Raw genomic sequence first — 21,212 nt, forward strand, 5'->3', positions numbered from 1 at the left:
ACAAAGTAGACAGAATTGACCCCCACAGTTGTTCTTTGACCTGTGTATGTACACATGTTCATGTGTGCACACTCAATAAAGAGATAAATGTAACTAACTTTTAATTAAAAAACAAAAGATTAAGAAGGTGAAACAGCCAGTAGTGGTGGCACACATCTTTAATACAACACTTAGGAGACAGAAACAGGCATACCTCTGTAAATTGGAGGCCATCTTGCTCTACGATGAGAATTCTAGGACAGCCAGGGCCACAGAGAGAAACCCTGTCTTGAAAAAGAAAACAAAAAAACAAAAGAAACTGAAACAATTTTGCAAAGGATGGACTTACCATGATTTCACTATTTACTTCAAAACAATACTAATAACAGAGGACAGTGTTGTATTTGAAAGGACCCCAATATAGAGGTTGTTGATTCAAGCAGGACTGCGCTTCCTAAACTTCCCAGGCAGCACTCAAAGTTGAAACTAGGAACCAAGTTTCAAATGCCTGGTAAGCAGGGACTTTCATTTAAACCACCACAGGCTTTTGTTACATAAAGAAAGAATGGAACTGTCCTTTAAAACCTTTATCTTTAATCCTCTTGGGAAAAGAACAGGATAATATAGCACTGGTCACAAGTGACAGGCTCTGGTTATATATTATCAGAAACATACCTGTTCAGGGAAAAAAAAATATTTTGATGGAAAACTATTTTCAAGAGCAGAGCAGGTTCTGTAATAGAAAATATACAAATCTAGCATGCCTGACTATCTCTGTCACTACTACACAACTCTTGACACTGAAACAGAAAAATATTACCCATCTGTAATGGATGGAAATGGCCACTTTCTGACTACAAAGTAGATGGAGCTTGCTGGCAGCATACTGACCTTACTAGTTTTAGTCTATGGCATGCACCTGTAAGCTATCTGTTCTCATTCTAGTAGTGATTTTATAATTCCACAAGTTATAAAATCACTGCCTACTGTGCTGCAGCATTCTCTTTTGAGTAGTGAATTATTAGATTGGTGATTAGGTAATTGTTGGAGCCAGGAAAGGTGGAGAAGACACAGCTAGCTCTTAGAACAAACCCTACCCATGGTAGTGCCCTCCTGAAGTAGCATATGAAAATGCCAAAGACACACGGTAGTCAGAAAATTTTTGAAGATCTGAACCATGTAATATAATATGACCTTCATGAGTTGAGGACATAGTAAAACAAATTTTGTGGAATGGAAATCATAAAGTCTCAGCTAAAAAACAGTTATAATTTTTTGCCAATGAAAAGTTTCTAAATTCAAATGTTCGGAAAACTTGTTACTTGAGAGGAGGTGTGTTGAGGAGTTAGGGAGTGTTACAAGGTCTCATTCTTAAGTGTGGGTTGGCTGGAACCAGTAGGTCTTCTCTGTGTGGCGCCAGTTCCTGGGATACAGCATGGCCCAACACATCAAAAGAAACACACTTGGTCTATGGTCACTACCAACCCCACTTGAGTATGCCTTTATTAAATCCCTATAATGATGTTTTGGAAATGGGATACCTTCCACAACCTGCAAAATACTTTTTTAAAAGTTGTCTTGTTGGGTCTGGAGAGATGGTTCAGAGGTTAAGAGCACTAGCTGCTTTTCGAGAAGTCCTGTAGTTCAATTCCCAGCAACCACATGGTGGCTCACAACCATCTATAAGGAGATCTAGTGCCCTCTTCTGCATGAAGGTGTATGTGCAGACAGATCATTGTGTGTGTGTGTGTGTGTGTGTGTGTGTGTGTGTGTGTGTGATCTTTTTTTTAAGTTGTCATGTTTGTTACTTCAATTTTTAAATATTGAGATGACTTATAGCTTGTCTTGTCATGTGGCTTTTTTTCCAGGAAGTATTTTTTTCTTTCTCACATTAAGCAGGCAGTTGCCAACACATTTCATGCCTACCAAGAAGCTTTTCTTAGTTGATCTACACCTTACATCTTATACTGTGATAAGTTTTCATTGGCTGGTGCAAAATTTGGGAGAAAGGCTACAAGTTTTCAGTCAGGCTCAGTGGCGCACACCTGTAATCCCAGCACTCTGGGAGGCAGAGGCAGGCGGATCTCTGTGAGTTCAAGGCCAGCCTGGCCTACAAAGTGAGTCCAGGACAGGCAGGGCAACACAAAGAAACCCCATCTCAAAATATAAAATAAAATTTCGTTTTGCTGCTGATACTTTTTATTTTATTTTATTTTATTTACAATTTATTCATTATATCTTGATTGAAGCCCTCTTCCTCAGCTCCTTCCAGCCCTACCCTCCCTCTCTCTTTCCCCTAACTTTTTCCCCTAATCTACTGAAAGGGGGAGTTCTCCTCCTCTGCCATCTGCCCAGAGGCAAGGAAGTTCAAAAACGTGAGCTCTTCAGTTGACATGCTTTAGAAACTTAATCACAGATAGGAAAATTTTTTAAAGCCAGAAATGGGCGAATTGCTTAGGCAGGGTGTATGTGATGGATGACTGTCATTATCTCAACCCTCCATGACATTTAAAAGCAGAGACAATGATAATTACATTTTCAAGAGTTCATGTTGAAAAGATAAGATCTGGCACGTGCTGGAGAACCTGGCTAGTTGTATCTATTGTGTGTTACTGACCTAGAGAGATATTTGAAGCTGCTTGGGTTCTGTTACAGTTTCACTATACATGTTCCCTTTTCAGTCCCCATCCTGAATTAATATACTGTCCAAAGTATTGGTAATGACTTGAAGCTGTGCAGGTTACACAATGCATTTAATGAAATCTTGTCTTAGATAAAACACATGTGAAGGTCGTAATTAACGCCTCGTTTTCTACAGTTCTATTGATTACTCATTCAGTACCCTTTGTTCTCAGAATGATAACCACCAGCATGGGTGTTCTTATCTGATGAGATTCTCAGGACAGAATTCTTCAATAGCTTGTAGATAATTGCTGACATCCCTGAAATTTCAATGTAAATGAATTAGCATCATAATACAATTATTTTATAAATGTCAGTGTTTGCCAAAGTTAAATTTTTTTTATATTCTGTTTTTTAGTCATTTATAGAAAGTCAACAGACTGGTATATTAAAGCCTGTTTATATTTTGCCCTGAGTTCTCACCCTTTCAGAGTTTACACTGAAGTGAAAGCCTTCTTGGTTACCCTGCAGTCACCTGTCATAATATCTGAAACTACAAGTGGAGTTATAGTCAAACTACAGATTTTTGTTCTGAAAATATAAGAAGTACACATAAAAGAAATGCTGTAACATGTTGCTGATTTTGCTCAGAAAACAGTTTTGTCTTGATCATCCAGTGACAGCAGGGAGGTAGGCACTAGAATGCCAGGAATGGAGCTGTTGCCCTGATAGTGCTTTGTCTTTCTCTCTGTTTAGTTTAAGCACATTCTCTCCTTCAAAAGACAAACCTTTTAAACAGCTGCTTGTCTTTATGTAGTAAGATGTGTACCATTTCATGAATGTAAAGGAGGCATGAAATTAGACATTGCACAGGCAATATGCAGCAGAAATATTTTGAGATGTGTGACCCCAGTATTCTCAATCTTATTTTCCTAGAATACAAATTAGTAAGGACTCAGTAATTAAAGTTTTGAATCATAAAATAATGCTTACGTTTTTATTTTTTTAAAGATGGGATCTTAGTCTACAGACCAGGCTGCCTTCAGATTTGCTATAACCCTCTCATCTTAACTTTCTTTTATTTGTTTGTTTTTTGTTTGTTTGTTTGTTTTATTATAATTTATTCACTTTGTATCCCAGCTGTAGCTCCCTCCCCTGTCTCTTCCTAGTCCTGTCCTCCCTCCCTCTTCTTCCCCTAGTCTCCTGAAAGGGGAGGTCCTCCTCTCCTTCTACCTAACCCTAGCCTATCAGGTCTCATCAGGGCTGCTGCATCATCTTCCTCTGTGACCTAGAAAGGCTTCACTCCCCAGGGGGAGGTGATCAAAGAGACAGCCACTGCTCCCCTTACTAGAGAACTGACTTGGAAAGTGAGCAGCATATGGGCTTCCCCTGAGCCGGGGGTCTAGGTCCTCTTCATGCATGGTCCTTGGTTGGAGCATCAGTCTCTGCAGTCCCCCCTGGGCTTAGGATTTTTGGCTCTGTTGCTCTCCTTGTGCAGCTTCTGTCCCCTCCAGGTCTTTCCATCACCCTCTTCTTCATTAAGGTTTCTTGCACTCTGCCCAAAGTTTGCTATGAGTCTCAGTATCTCCTTTGATACCCTGCAGGGTAGAGTCTTTCAGAGGCCCCCTGTGGAAGGCTCCTGTCCTGTTCCTTGTCTTCTTGTACTACCAGTGTCTATCCTGTTTGCCCTTCTGAGTGAGGTTTCAGCCTCTTCCCTGGGGTCCTTCTTGTTGTTTAGCTTCTTTAGGACTATAGATTTTAGTATGTTTATTCTATATTATATGCCTAATATCCACTTATAAGTGAGTCAATACTATGTCTGTCTTTCTGCTTCTAGGATTTTTTTCTAGTTCCCACCATTTGCCTGCAGTTTTCATGATTTCCTTGGTTTTAATTGCTGAGTAGTAGTCCATTGTGTAAAATGCACCACAATTTCTGCATCCATTCCTCTGTTGAGGGACATCTGGGTTATTTCCAGATTCTGGCTATTATGAATAAAGCTGCTGTGAACATAGTTGAGCAAATGTCCTTGTAGGGTTTAGCATCTTTCGGATATATGCCCAGAAGTGGTATAGCTGGATCTTGAGGTAGCTATTCCTAATTTTCTGAGAAAGCACCAGATTGATTTCCAAATTGGTTGTACATTCCCACCAGCAATGGAGGAGGGTTTCCCTTTCTCCACAACCTCTCCAGCATGTATCATCTCTTGAATTTTTGTTCTTAGCCATTCTGATGGGTATGAGGCGGAATATCAGGGTCATTTTGATTTGCATTTCTCAGGTGACTAAGGATGTTGAGCATTTCTTTTAAGTATTTCTCTGCCATTCGATATTCATCTTAACTTTCTAAGGATCACAGGTGTGAGTCACCACTCCCAGCCTGGTGCTTATAGTATTTGACATAGGGTTAATTATACCCGTATTTAATTTGAAGCTAGGAGTAGGTATGAGTATATTTAGTAAGTATTCAATCCAATCATTTAATGGTTTTTTTTTAAAAGTGTGAAAAAGCAAGCATACTTTTATCATATGCATAATATTTTCCCTTGTAAAGATAATGTATACCCATATTATTGACACGTGACTCCGAATCTTTTTACCTACTGTTTTGTATAAGTGTTCTTCCTTCCTGTAAAATCACATTTACAGTCTTTTCCAGTCTAACCAACAGGAGTTCACATTAAGAAATACTGTTAGCCAAGCCCACTACTTTATTCCTTTTCTTAACTTGCAGGGGTACACTAAAGAAATTTCTTTACAAAAAGAAACTTTTCAAAGGTTCATATTTAAGAGCCATTGTAAACTCTTGCCCAAGAAAAGGGAGAGAAACTTTAAAGATGTATCTCACAGATTACTAAAGTCCTTTATAAAGAAATGAGTCTTTTTGCTTACTGGTTTGTCATATATAATTCAAAATGTTACGTCCTAGAGATTTTCTGTATGACTTAGCACTTCAAAGGTATGACTTTTCATTGAGTATTATATATTGTTCAATTATATGTTGTTCAGTCTTTTACAGAGGAAGTTCTATAAGACTATGAAAAGGCTCCTCCCTCCAACAGTGTAATAAGAAATGAATGCTTTCTCATTTCAGAGTATTCTGTTCTGACTAAGACAGCTTGGATGAATAAAACTGCTTTGTCTGGTTCTCTGTCCTCTGGGACATTAATATTCTTTCTGTTTAAGATACCTTTAGGCCAAGATCAGGGAAATCAATAGTGCATCTCGTTTGTTTTAAAGCAGGAATAAAAATCAATAGTATGATCTGGTGTCTAATTTTTTTTTTTTTTTGGAAAATAAATGTATAGTAGCTCATGATTGCTTTGGTGTTAGCTACATGATTAAGGAAACAAGAGAAAACTATGATTTTGTTATTAGAATAAATAAAATTATAAAGCATTAAAATATAATGCTTTTATAATTTTGCTCTGTTCTTAAGTCATATTTCTTCATTGATTTATTGGGCATAATTTTATTTATTGTCAGGTCTTTTCATATGAAATTGTGTCCTAAACTTGGTTTTTATTTCTTACAGTGTAGAATGGGTCTATTTAGTTAACAGAGTAAGTTAATGATCTGAAGTGTTAATGATCCACTGTGTTTACTTGGCTTATTCATCTTAGTCATAACAGAGTTTAAAAACAAGGGAAACAGTTAATGCTGTGATTCAGACAACTGAGAGAAACAACAGCCTCTGTATATTTTTGACATCAGTAATCATGGTGAAACAAGAAGATAGAGAATTTCCTGTCCAGGTTTGTCTATAATGGAGGAAAAGGTTTATCAACACTAGTTAGTCAAGCAGTCATTTTTTTCCCTTACAAGTTTGTTTTGTTTTTTTTCATCATATAGTCAATATACATTTGCAAAGTCTCCCGGTTTGACCTCTATAGATAACTCAGCTTTACGATTTAGACTACATAGTCATTTAGAAATTACTCAAATTTTTTTCAAGTTAACATCTGTGTATGTTAGTGAAAATCCTTTACTTTGGAGTCTTGTGTGAAGGAAGAGGCTTTCTCACCTGACCTAGATAAGATGCTGTCAAGTTTACTGAGGTATACATTGGAAATGCCAGTAATGAGTCTTTGGTATTTATTATTTTCTCTAGGCTTTTATTTTGAAAAAGTAGGGACTTAAAGTAGATAAGAATATATTGCATGTTATGTATTCATCAAGATTCATCCGTTAACATTTCACTTCTCAGTGTGTGCACACAATCTTATGTACTATGTTCACAGCAGAGCACATGTTCTTGCTGAATCATGGGAGAACATGTGAAGTTTTTCTATTCTTGGTTTGGGCTAAGACAGCTTGAGTCTGTCATATTCTTTAGGTTCAGACTCTTGTCACCTCTCCTTCCAAGTGGTTTCTCTCTTCATCTAGCCTTACATTAGCCATTGGGAATTACAACCCAACAGGCTTGAATTCAGGGCAGACCTGGTCTTCTGAAACTTCATACCATTACATAGGACAAAAAGTACTGTGCTCAAGAAATAGTAAATTAGAGTACAAGCCGGTGTGGTGGTGCACACCTTTAATTTTAGGCAGAGGCAGGTGGATCTGTATGAGTTCAAGGCCAACCTGGTCTACAAAGGGAGTCCAGGACAGCGAAGGCTGCACAAAGAAACCCTAACTTGGGGGAGGGGAGATGAAGAAAAAGAAAATTAGAGTACTGTTTATCTTACTTCTTTATACATAAAGATAGACACATAACCACAGTGATTTATAGAGGAAAGAGAAAAATGAAAGCAATGTTGTGTGGTAAGTCATTCTTTGTACTCACCCTGGCAAGTTTTTTCCTCATAGTGGCTAAGAGCTGTTGGTAATGCATGCATGAAGGAAAGAGGGACAGTTGTTCTTATAGACCATTTGCCCAGTATCACAACCAGAATGTGAACATAGGGTGGCTAGTTCACCTTTACTTCTAGGATGTTAGTATATTTATTTGGTCTTTTACAAACATGAAAATGCACTTTCCTCATCATTTATGTCATTTTGTTTCTTGACATCTCTGAAGAGGGCCATATTTTACTCATGTACAAGTTTGGTCTTTTTGTTTGTCTGTTTGTATGTTTAATTAAGTTGTTGCTTTTCTGTTTTTGTGGGTTTTGTTTTGCTTATCTAAGCAAACAGAGCTCTCTGAACTCAGCCCTGTAGCCCACTATTGAAGCCCTCAGGTTAGGGGTCAAAAAACATGTTCTTGTAAAGAGCTAGAGAGCTAGACTCAAGGCTTGCCAGACTGCGGTCAGTTCCATTGTAGTATGAAAAGGGCCACAGCTGATCATCAGCAGGACTGTGTTCCACTGAAAGTAATTCAGAAATAAGTTCAGCTTCACTGGCAAGATGTCACTTGTTGATCTTTAATAGAAATCATTATTTTATAGACTTATAAAAATTTGAATAGGAGGAGGCCTGTGAGATGGTATGAACCTTACAAAGTTCATTCGTTATGGAACTTACATAAAGGTAGAAGAAGAAAAAGAAAAAAAAAAACAGCTCCACAATGTTGTCCTTTGACGTCTAGACATGCACTATGGCATTTGCACAGTCAGCACCGCCCCCCCCACACACAAAATACACACCATGAACACACGCACAATTATATAGAGATATAGTTGGTTTGTTTGGGTTTGTTGGTTTGTTTCTGCTTTTGCTTTTGTTTGAGGCTCTATAGAGATAGCTCAGCAGCTAAGAGCACTTTGTTGCTCTGATAGAGGACCTGAATTTGTTTCCCAGCACCCACATATCTCACAACCATCTGTAAATCCAATTCCAGGGGATCTGACACTTTCTTTGAAGGCACTAGGGATACATGTGGTATCCATAAATGCAGGCAGGCAGAGCACTCATACATGTACATATTTTTTAATTAATAAAAGATTGTTTTAAAAAGAATGTATATAGCAAGAACAGCATAAAAGTTCTGATAAGAGACATATTGATGTCTGTCTCTTACGTATTTTATATGTTCAGAGAACAGCCTTTTCTGTCTTCTATGTGAGAAAATACAGATAAAATTATCAGTGGCCGTCAGTCTGACATTGAGCAAAAAGCATCCCTATTAGAAGAAAATTTCAAGGTATATATATATATGCCCTGTGCTTTCAAGCATGTGGAGATCATATGTTTCATATATTCTGATCTTGCTATTTAAAAAAAAAAAAAACACTACATCTGCCTGTTAAAGGCAATGTAAAAGAAAAAAAATACAAAACAGATGTGATGATTGAAATTTATACATAATGTCTGTGGAGAAGATGATGTCTATGTTCCTGCTCTCTCAAATAGTGTCTCAGAATATCCATAGCTATGGGGTTGTTATGTGAATAGAAAAGACATATATGTGTGTTTACATTTAAATTGCTCATTTTCTTCTTTTTATCAAATTGCTTATAGAACTTATTTTAAGATGGATTGTTTCTTCTTTATGTCTGGTCATACTTTTTTTCTCCCAGTCTGTCAAATGTTGTTTCTGTTGGAATTTATATAGTTAATGCTAAATAATTTCATTAATACTGTAGAGTCTTTTGTTCACATGCCATAATATTTGGTAAGTAAACTTCTACCCACTTCCCTACTTCATAAAGAAACACGTCAGCTCCATCAGGAAAAGAATTTGCCTTTTGAGGAATCTGCAGAACACTGTGTTCTTAAGACTTTCTGAAAGACACAGCTAGCTTTTGGCTGATTTAGTACTTTCTTTCATGTGTGTTGCAGTATTGTCACATGAGCTTTAAAGAAGCCGACACACCAGATGAGTGAAGACAGCATGGGCAAATAATAGGAGATGAAGCAAAGGTGATGACCAAAGGGACATTCAAAGCAGAAACACCTGCGCAGAAAGGAAGCGGGCTAGCCTAACGCAGCTGCCTGTGTGGTGGTGCATTCCTCCTAAGGGCTGAGGCAGAACAATCAAAGCTGAGGACTACCTTCCACATACAGCAAAACCAAATGTCAAAAACTACAGAAGCAAACTCAAATGAAGACCCTTAAGTTTGCAGTTTTAGAACACTAGAAACAGAAGGTGGGGCTGGAGATGTGGTTCAGTGGTGAAAAGCACCAGTTGGTCTAGTTTGATTCACAGTGCCTCACAATTGCCTGGAACTCCAGTCCCAGGGAGATCTGATGTTCTCTGCTGGCTTCCCTAGGTGCAAGGCACACACATGATGCACAAATATGCAGACCAAACACCCATACACATAAAATATTTAAATGAAACTAGAAAGAAAAAAAGCAGACCAAACTAAAGGTTAAAAAAAAAAAAAGCTAAAGATAAGAGCAGACATAAACACAACAGACTAGAAGATAGTAGAGAAAACCAGCAAAGTAAAAAATTGGCCCTTAGGGAAGTATGGTGTTCAGCATTTGGGAGGACGAGCAGAGCTGCAGCTTTGAGTCCTGCCGGGTCTGTATAGTAAGTTCTAGACCAGGGTGGGTTGTATGCGATGCCTGATCTTTAAAAATAAATAAATAAAGTTGTCTCCTTGAAAAATCAGCACCATTTGAGAAACTTATTCCTCAATTGGTTTCATAAAAATAAAGACCACAAGCAGTTATATGCCAACATAGTCTAGATGAAATGAACAAATTCCTAGAAACATACACTGTCTAGGCTGGCTCAGAATTAAACAGAAAAACACAAGAATCAGTACTAGAAGTCTTTGCAGTTAAGAGAGGCCCAGAGACAAATGACCTTCCCAGTAAACGAGAATGATGTATTGCTTCTGAAACACCCCTCCTCCTTCCGTTAGGGCCAGCGTTGTACTGACACCAAAGCCACAGCCACTGAAAGAGACATGGGCTTCCATTTTGAATATTGATCCAAAAAACTATCTGTAGAACGCTAGTGCACTGAAAATAGCAGTATAAGAATTAGACACTATGACCAAGTAAGTTTGTCCCAGAAATAAAAGAATGGCTTAACAGTATTGTTTGAAATAATGTACTATTTCAAATCACTTCTATGCCTAAAGTCTCAATTTAAACTGAATAAAATATGTGAACATGGATGCAAAAAAAAAAAAAAAGAATGGCTGAACATAGGAAAACTGATCATTGTAACTTACCACAGGAATAATGTGAAGGAAAAAACACAAACTCACTCAGCTGATTCAGGGCAAGAGGGATAGCGGGCCATCTAACAAAAATCTAGTACTTCTGGGTGTTGAACATTTGCAAAGCAGAGGCAGGCAGCTTGCTGTACATAACAGTTTCAGACCAAAGAGAAGCAAGAACTAGTGCCGTTTAATGATAAGACTAATAAGGTAAGAATAGGGAGCTAGAAAGATGGCTCAATTTTTAAAACATTGATTTAAAACATTTGCTACTCTTCCACAGTAGCTGAGTTCAGTTCCCAGAACTCATGCAAAGTCACTCACAAGTGCTTATAACTGTCTTCAGGGGTTCTCTCTGCAGGCACCTGTATGAGCTCTCACACACATATACACATAAATAAAAATAAGTCTTAAGAAAACAAACAAACAAAAAAAAAAAACCAAGCTAACAATAGGGAGGAACTTCCTTAACTTCGGAAAGTTTTTTTTTTTTTAATGAAAAACAGCTGATCACATATTCATTGTTAATATTGAAAGCATTCCCTAAAGCAAGGCTGCCTGCTTTTCTCTCTTGTAGACAGCAATGCGTTGTAAATTCTAGAAAAGTAAAGAAGTAAAACTATCCTTATAAGCAGGCAATTTGACCTTTTCTTTAGAAATGTTTAAGGAATTCACAATAAACTAGTAGATCTACAGGCTGGAGAGATGTCTCAGTGGTTAAGAGCACATCCTGTCCTTAAACAGGACCCAAGTTCATTTCCAGGCACCCAAATCAGGAGGCTCACAAGTACCTTTAACTCCAGCTCCAGAGATTCAGTAAAATAAGTCATGTAGAGAAGGTTACATAGTGCACAGAGGCAGAAAGCAGAGTGGTGGTTGAAGGAAAGAAAATAAGGCATTACTGCTTAGTAGGTAGGGGTGGAAGAGGAAAGAAATGACTACAGTAGAGATGTGGAGTTTACTTCAGGTGTGCGACACTGGTCTGGGGTAATGGTTATATAAGTGTATCGAGTCACACTGGTAGGAAACTTTTAAACAGTTAATTTTATGTTGCATGAATAACAACATACTTTTTTTGTGCTGAAACAGTAAGAAAAGCCATGTGATTGGAATACAGTGGCTCTTCTTCCCAAGTTCTGTTCACTTTTTCTGTTCTTTTAGCGTGTTTTGATGCTCAGTATTGACTACTAAGAAAATGAAGGTTACAGTAGGGTATTAAGTATATAGCAAGAGAGTAATAATAAGCTGGAAAAATGTTTTCTTGTCTGGAAGCATCCTCTGAGGTCCTTTTTCACCACTCTTCCCAGTAAAGTCACTTTCCCTTTCTTGTCTCACATGGGTGTGAGACTGTTTCCTTTCAGCTGATAGAAATCTGTGACCCAACATCTACCAACTGTAACCTCATTTTGTTTAGAATGAGGTCTCCAGATTAGTGGATAGGGCTGCTGAATCTCTAAATTTCAGTAATGGACCCATGCTCTAGCCCCAACTTTTGTCCTTTTGATAGATTTCTTACATTTTGGATGCCTAGATGCTAGGAAACCTGGCAGATGTGTTCATTAACATATTCTAAATAGTAAAAAGTCAGGAGTGGATAATTATTATGGACCAAATAGAAGAAGATACATTTTTACCAGAGAGTCCAAGATATATATGACACATCTTAGGTCTTGTACTGGAGACCAAGAATCATAAACTGAACAAGTCTGACCTGAGGGGATAAAATAGCACATGGAACAGAGAGAAGAGCCATGAAGTAGGACCACTTTCAGCCTTTTTCCCCTAAAGCATCTCAGGCATTGTGGTCTGTGCCATTTTATAAGAAACAACAAAGTGAAAAAAAGGCTAGAGGACCATGTTAGGGAGGAGAAGCAAGACCACCCCCCCCATCTATGTAATGAGACAAATGAGAAAAGCCAAAGGGACTAGTATAAATATGGGCAGTCTTTAAAAGATAAGCGCTATACAAAGAGCAAAAGGGGAAAAAATCAGAGTCAGCTGCCTGTGTGATCATGAAAGCCTTCAAGCAAAGTCCAGGAATACTTTCAGAAGTATTCCTACAATTACAGGATAGAATCACTTAGTCACCGAAATGTGTTTCAAACCTAAGTTAACAAATTTATATAATTACTAAAAAGCAGACAAGGGAGCTGAGCGTAGTGGGGCATGTCTTTAATCCGAGCACTCATGAGGCAGAGGCAAGTAGAGCTCTCTCAGTTTGAGGCCAGCCAGAGCTACACAGAGAAACTGTCTTTAAATACAAACAAGAAAAAACCATTAACAACAAAAACAACAGCAAAAGGCAAGCAATGGAACGGTGGGGGAAAAAAAAAAGAGAATTGAGTCTAAAACCAGTGACCTAATTGAATTTTAAAAGTACTTACTGACTTCTTCTAAATTTTAAGGCATTGATAAAGGTACTAACAGTAATTCACAAGTGATGAGCTTGTTCATTAGCAGCAAGATGACTTTTTCTTTGCTTTGTTTTATAGTCTAGTCTCCTGAGACAAGATCTAGGACTTGGGAGCCCAGCACAGCTGTCTTCTTCAGGAAAGCCTGGAACACCATACTACTCCTTCTCTGCCACAAGCTCGAGGAGGAGACTCCATGACTCTGTTGCTCCAGGTGAGTGTGTGACACAGAAGCCCTGTCTCCAGGTGCCTGCTTCCTCAGTCTGCGCTGCCTGTGCTCTTAGTGAGGAGAAATGTCAGCATTTGGATGTCAGGATATATCTACATACAAATAATGTACAGGCTGAGTATTCCCAGTCTACACTCTAAAGTCCAGAGTGCTCTAAAGGGTGAGACCTATTCAGTACTGATATTATGCCATAGAAAGTCTCATACTGACTTCTTGAGATGGGCCACAGCCATAAAGCACACTGAAATTTGTACAAAATTACATTTGGAGTATATGAAACATCAGTGAACCTAAATCTTTACATGTCCCTAAGATACTGCATTATGTTTATACAGATGGTCAGATAGGAAGGCTAAAACACATCTGGCCATAAGCATTTCAGGTAAGGGATACTTACCCTGTCTGCATTAGATACATAATAAATGTGGTTGTCAGAGTTCTCTCTGTTACAAAGAACTCATTCACTTTGTATTCAAGGTTTAACTGACTATAACTAGTCTTGGGTGATACTTCAATATTTAAATCATAATTTTCATCACTATGAGTACACTGTGTGTGTGTGTGTGTGTGTGTGTGTGTGTGTGTGTGTGTACACACACTACTTTAGAACCATCTTAAAGACATAATTTTATTTATAATAAATTATTATTTTTTTAATTATTATTACATCCCCTATCCCTTTCTTTCTTCATCCCATCCCATGTACCCCAACCATGCTATCAAGTTCATGGCCTTGTTTAGTTGTTTTATATGTATATTCCAAAATATATAAACAAACCCTGCTCAGTCTGTATAATATTACCTTTATGTGTATGAAGTATGTGAATCTCATAGCTAACCCTTTAGTATTTAATAAGTGATGGGGGAGCTCTCCCATAAGAGAGACCATTCCTCCTGCTTTCACATTCCCAAGTTCTTTGTTTAGAACAACGGCCCCTCGAAGTTTTCTTCTTCCCTGTTAACATGTCTATTAATGATGTCATTTTTCAGGTCTTGTTTAAGTGGCCATGTAAAGCCTTTGGTTGGTTGGTTGGTTGGTTGGTTGGTTGGTTGGTTGGTTGGTTTGGTTTGGTTTGGTTTGGTTTGGTTTTTTGAGACAGGGTTTCTCTATATAGACTATCCTGAAACTTACTCGGTAGACTAGGCTGGCCTCAAACTCAGAGATCCTCCTGCCTTCACCTCCAGAGGCCTGGGATTAAAAGAGTGTGTCACCACCACCATAATTTTAACAGATTTTAAGCAAACAATTTAATATTTTATTCCATGAGAGGCATTATCCAAGTTTTCTTCTTCTAATTAAAAAGTATTTTCTTATTAAGTGGAAGTTTTATGTTCTGTTGTTGACACCTAGTTTTTAACTAAAATGAAGATAGTACTGAATGGTTTTATAAATTCCTATCTCTTTCATTTATATAATTTTATGTACATTTGGTATTTGGCATACAGGTATGCCTTTGTGAGGGAGTCGGATCCAATGGAATTTGAGTGACAGACCAGACAGTTGTGAGCTGCCTGCCATGTGGGTGCTAGGAATTACCAGCGTCCTCTGGAAGAACAGCCAATGCTCTTAACCACTGAGCCATCTCTCCAGCCCCCTATAAATTCCTATCTCAACAGGAAATAATCCTGTTAATCTGTGACTTTAATCCTGAATTTAACATAAAAACTACGGCTCAAAAGATGTCACATAAATAATATTAATAGGTTGCTTACCTGGGATAACTTTAAGGTTTTTGTGAGCCTAAGTCCAGTGAGGTTTTTTAATTGTTGTTTGTTTGATAATAGTTACTTCTGTTCCCTACTTTTTCTTCGAAATTGAGATAAAATTACTAGCACATAACTTACTGATATAAAAGTATACAATGAAATGGTATCTAGCACACTCACAGTGTTGTTTAGTTCAGAGCAGCATGCAGAAAGATGCCCTCTATGTGGTAAGCATTCATATTCCTCTCTTACAACTTCATTTTTTATATCAATTATGCATATATGCATATCCTGACAAAACCAGTCTGTTTTGTGCTGCTTGGGTGTTCTATAACACTTTCTATCTAGTCAATGTTTAAAATGAAAAATTTGAGTATGTTTTTACTATAAGAAAATAAAAATTGTAAAACATGTCTATAATAAATATAAACCAGCATCTAACATAAATGTAAATTAAAAAAGAAAGTACTGTAGTTTCTGATTGCATAAATGTTTGTTGACTGCCTCTGGCCAAGCCATATATACTTAGGTGATCTGTTTCTAGTCTCTAGGTCTTGCGTTTGATTGTGCCACATAGAAAGGACAAAGTGATAGATTGCCACATCCAAAAGAAAATTATTGTCGATGTCTCTATTTTGTAGGAGCATACATCATGGGTGCTATAAGTGTTAGCCCTGGCAGTTTAAACCAGCATTCTTTTTGTTGTTAAAGAAATGATAACTTCCAAAATGTTGCACATCTATGCTCTGCTTGTCCACCTGATGAGTAGAGGCCTTCATTGAGCTTGTATTGGGTTAGTTGACAGGAGTGTCTTCTTCACAGAATTTGAGCGCACACCAGTTCCTGCCAGTGTGCCGTTACGAAAGGAAAACCAACTATTGAATATCTAAAAAGAAATGGCTTAAACACCCAGGCTTAAAATTCAAGTTTTCTATGAATTAAGACTTCATTTCTGTTTGAAAATGATTTATGAATACTATTGCTTATCTTCTGCATCTTTTCAAAACTGTGAGGTTGTAATGTTAACATTAGGTTACAAATGAAGGAGCCAAAATGGAATGCAGCATATGGTGTTTCTCGTGATGCTCAGAGGAGTCCTGTCCATTTCCTGTATGGATACCAGTTAGTAGATTATTATTATTATGCTGCCCATTTTCGCAATCTTAGCCTCCTTGGCATTGCAGTTCCTGGTAAAATGTGAATACCTAAAGGAACTTTAGAGAGCTAGACCAATCTTAGTATTTTCTGAAACTACTTGGATGCTTTAGAAAATCACTCTGGAGAGCAGTAACTATCTTAACTTGTAATTGTTTTGGTCTACATAAATAAGGGCTAGAAGTTATTATGTGTTGGACATGAGAGATGGCTCAGTAATTTAAGAGCACTGGTTGCTCTTCCAGAGGACCTGGGTCAATTTTCAGCACACATACAATGGCTCACAACTATCTGTAATTTTTTTCTGGCCTCCAGGGGCACTGCACACACATAGTACATACACATGCAGGTAAAAACCATCATACACAGTTTAAACATTATTAAAATGTCACAAATGTTAGGCAATGCAATGAGCATATTTCATTACCACAGAACTTGAAGCTCACAGGAGAGGTGGTGCCCACCCCTTCATTCAGCTAAAGGCGCTGAAGCACAGAGAGGTTAAAGTAACCTGCCCAGGTTCATATGGCTTTTGTACTGAATTCATAGTCATTACTTTTCATGTCAGTTTGCAACTTCTCCAAACTAGACTGTGAATGTCAGACTGGTGATAGTATGTTGCTAATCATAAGATACAAAAGAAAAATCTTTATTCAGATAACTCCAAGCCATAGGAACTATTTCCTTGACTTTTATATACAGTGTAGTCTCTGCTCATGGATTAAGTTGTAAGGAAGTAGACTGCTAAAACATTCACCAAGAATAAAGGCTCTGCTTTAAGTCTTACAAATACAGACTATGGCAGATGTTGTTTATCTTTGGCACTTCTGTTTTAAGGAAATGTATGCTATTTCTTGTGGAAGGGATGTCCACACTGGTGAATGCTTTTCCCCTTTTTTATTGTGTAATATTTTTCCACATGTTATTTATAAAGTTGCATGTTTTGCTCAGTAGCCTTCTGGGATATTACCTCTAGAGAATTCAGAGAGCAAATTTAAATAAGTTTCAATCTTTGTAAAACCATGTTTTATTGTGTAGTATTATTTATGGCTTAGGAAAAAAATGCTTTTCTTATTTAATTCTCATATTTTTGAGGTTTTAAAAAAAATGCAGAGTTTCCCGGCATCGGGAAGGCAAAGCCAGGCAGATCTCTCTCAGTTCCAGGACAGCCTGGTCTACAGAGAAAGTCCAGGACAGCCAAGGATACACAGAGAAGCATTGTCTCAAAAAAACAAAAAACAAAAACAAATCAAAAAAATGCAGAGTTTATTTTACATCCTTCTTATATAGTGAATACCTCTGAAAATCCTGAATTTGATCCATTATTGGTATATGGGTAGAAAGCTGAATGTATCACTCTTCAAAAAATGAGATGGAAAAGTTATAAATTTTACAGACAAGGGAAATTAAAATACCAAGTCAAGCATATGAAAATAGTCATAATTTCATTTATATTAGTTTATCTTTAAAATATTTTTTTTTATCTTGAGCTATGGGCTCAACAGTTACAAGTATGTGCTGCTCTTGCAAAGGATCCAAGTTTAGTCTCACACCACGTGGCAGCTTATAACCATCTAATTCCACCTCCAGAAAGTCCAGCATCTTCTCCTGGACTTGAACATGCACCTACATTTAAATATGCACATGTGCATACACATACAGACACACACACACACACACAATTTCAAACAAAATAAGAGATACACTTTCTGTCTTCATTTCCTGGGAAGGAATACAAACTTTTAATAAAAGTTTGAATTGTACCTTAGTGCTGAAATTTCAGTTTTACTCACACATTACCAAAGCAAACGCCCAGAATACTTACTAGATGTGTATGCTGGCTATATTTCATAGCTTATGTAGCATGTCTTGATGTTATTATAACCTTAGCTTTTAATTTTTTAAATCTTATTTTAAATTTTATGCATAGTTAGTTATACAGCATTTGCTGTTAGTTACTAAGTTTTTTACAATATGCCTTTAAGCCTAATTCTTGATATGATGTAGCTTGTCTCTTTGTTAGGGAAGTGTACTGTTAGGGAGACCTGTTGCCCAGAGTTCCACCTCCAATGAACTGTGAAATACTTGTGAAACACAAGCTCTAAATACATGTTTGTTCTCTTTCCTTGTTTGTGCCATTGGTATGTTTTGTTTCTTGTTTTACCCCATTTACTGTTACCTTTTCAAATAGTAGAAGAACCAATACTGTAATTCTATTATTCCCATGTTCACTCACTTAGAAAAAAAAGAAATCATAATTGGGGAGGATTGCTGCTTGTTTTTTGTTAATTTGAATTGTTTGCTTGTTTGTTTGTTTGTTTTTTCCTAGTGTAAATGCTAATAAAACTGTTCTTTTTTTTATGTTCAGATCCTTTGCAAGCAAAGAAAGTAAGAAAGGTGCCTCCTGGCCTACCTTCTTCTGTGAGTAGTCTTTTTTTTTTTTTTTTAACTTAATGTTAAATAAATTAATGTCAGTATTCCGTATTTACTTGCTACAAGAATGGATTCGACTGGTGCCAGTGGGCATACCTTACATAGTAACTGTTCATTGCTTAACAAAATCATTGATTGAGATAAATCCACTCTTAATGTTAGGCTTTCCATTTTCTGTGCAGTGATTTGTAGCTTACTCATATGCTGTCACTCCCTGTCCCTGTCATTTGAATTCCCCTCTTGGGAAGAAGACTAGGCCTGTAGCTGTCAAAGAAGATCTCCTGTGCAGGTCTTTTGATGTTTAATTAGTCATTATGTTGCTGAACAGGAGGACAGACAGAGATTAATAGCTGAGAATCTTAGAAATTTACATTTGTAATAATCCCAGTGGAGCAAAAGACATTAAGATTCGGAGGACATGTTCAGCTCAGCTTGCCTCAGTAGGACTGAGGTTATTAATATGCATAAATCACCAAGTCAGATGTTCATTGTTAAGCCCTTGTGGATTTTAAAGCCTTCATTAAGCCTTTCCCAACTTCAGTCTAGCATCAGTAAAGCTTTCACGCAACTAGTTTGTTGATCCCTCTTTGCTCAAAAATGTATCCTTTGAGAATAAAAGCTTTGATGCAGGAGGTTGGGAGAGGTTGGTAAAACAGTCATTAATAGCTGTAGCAACCTACTTCGCTAGGAGTGTTTGTGCTGTTAATATCCCTATTCTTTGAAGCAGTAGAAGTATTTGTAGATGAATTTACATTATAAATCCACCCACAGTTTAAAAACCTCTGGTGAGAAGAAGGGAAAGGCGTTTTCTGAGTGTGTAGAACAAATGGTCAGTGAGGCTATTAGGTTGAGGCCCTGTGCCTTGACGGGTACATTCTTTGTTGTGTAAATGGATGTTAGGCTTTTATTGGGCAGTACTTAACACATGGGCGCAGGTGCTGCCAGATGAGTCACAGCGCATCGAAGTTTGGATTGAATGGAATATCTTGCTTGACAAGTAGCAATCTAGAAGGGGCAGCATGGGGCTGAACTTTTTTTTATTTCTTTTGAAGGGTAGAGAAATTATCTTTTGGTTGTTTGCATTCCTTCTTTCCTATGTCCTGCCCTTTTCCCCTCCCATCCTCTCTTCAGTGTGATACATGAAAAGTCGAATTGAAATCTTTGAAACTCAATTCCAGATGGATCTGAGTTTTGCGAAGCATAGGGCACTGTGCTCTGAACCTGCAGCCTACCTGGAAGTTGGAATTGCAGCTGCAAGCATCCTAAAAGCTTTTGCTTGCTAAGCACTTGGGCCCACTAGAGGCTGAATAACTGCTTGATAAACAAAACGAACAATGCCTCAAATCATTGCTGAAGACAGGAATTTTAGCAGCAGCTAAAAATAGTTGTACAATTTACATTTTAACAGTTATGTGCTGTGAAAAGATAGGTAGGTAGCATAACTAACAGAAATCATAGTCAGGTAGATGGAAGTGCTAAAACACAGCAGTGTGGTTTCTTATAATTTATTACTATAATTCTGTGAAAATAATAGTTAAATTACATATTACTATTAGTAGAACCACACTGCTTTAAAAAAACAAATTAGTAAGTAAAAAGTCTAGCACATTCTTGGCCTGACATTGGTTTTAAGAAATAAAAATAATTGTCAGTGTTTCATGGTTACTTCATTTCTGAAAACAAACTAACAAACTAGACAAAGATGCCTGGAAAGAGACTTTGCAGACCTTTGTCCTTACATTTATTACTTCGAGATAGTTCTCTATTGTATCCTGCTTAGGAAAGGAAGAACTATGGAGTTTTGATGAACCTTTAAAATGATTAGGAAATGTGAGACAAGTGTACTAAAATAATTTCCCAGCTCCTTTGGTAAACACCTTTACTCATAAACTCCAGGTCAGAGGCAGTCAGCTCTGTGAGTTGGAGGCCAGCTTGATCTACAGAGTGAGTGTTGGGACAGCCAGGGCTACACAGAGAAACCCTGTCTCAAAAGACTAAATAAATAAATAAGTATAAAGTATAATTGGTTGACTCATAAAAATACTAAATTTAAAACGGTTCTGCCAGTTCAGTTTTTACTGAGCAGCTTTTTTATTTAAGGACTAGCACTGTCTAAAGATGATATGGTAGTAGAGATACTCAGAATTTCCCCTTATGTAGACAATAAGTTTTATCTGGCTTCTAGCCTTTTTTCTGTCTTTCTTTTCTTTCTCTCTCTCTCTCTCTCTCTCTCTCTCTCTCTCTCTCTCTCTCTCTTCTTTTTTATTTTCTTTCTTCTTTTGACCTGGGAGGATTTGCTTGTGACTCTCTGAACCATAAGGACTTTGTGTGTGCCATGCCGAGGCATGAACTAAGGACACTGCGTGCTAAGCAAGTGTTCTATCCTGAATCAGCCTCAGCCTTAAACCTAAGGTTGATTCGTTGCTCTACTTATTTGTGTGGTTCTGATGATTGAGCATAGGGCTTCATACATGCTGAGCAAGAACTTCTCCAAGCCACATGTCAAAGGTAATAATGCCAGTCTCACAGGTTATTAGGAAAATATTCAGTACCAAATATTTGCCTGGCAGATCACATATAATCCATTATTCCCCTTTCTTAATTATTTTAATTTCTACTA

General features: G+C 37.5%; 1 protein-coding gene across 9 annotated transcripts in view; it reads left to right on the forward strand.

Annotated features, from left to right (window-relative positions):
* The window catches only part of Tcf12 (transcription factor 12), a 267,507-nt gene that overhangs the window by 174,173 nt on the left and 72,122 nt on the right, over positions 1-21,212 (forward strand). For all 9 annotated transcript variants that reach the window (XM_060384798.1, XM_060384799.1, XM_021645466.2 and 6 more), the window contains 2 exons: positions 13,150-13,282; positions 18,528-18,580. In XM_060384798.1, coding sequence (XP_060240781.1) covers positions 13,150-13,282; positions 18,528-18,580 — 186 coding nt within the window. The remainder of the gene's footprint in view (positions 1-13,149; positions 13,283-18,527; positions 18,581-21,212) is intronic.

This window comes from Meriones unguiculatus, chromosome 6 (genome assembly GCF_030254825.1).
Source record: "Meriones unguiculatus strain TT.TT164.6M chromosome 6, Bangor_MerUng_6.1, whole genome shotgun sequence".
Classification (NCBI taxonomy): domain Eukaryota; kingdom Metazoa; phylum Chordata; class Mammalia; order Rodentia; family Muridae; genus Meriones; species Meriones unguiculatus.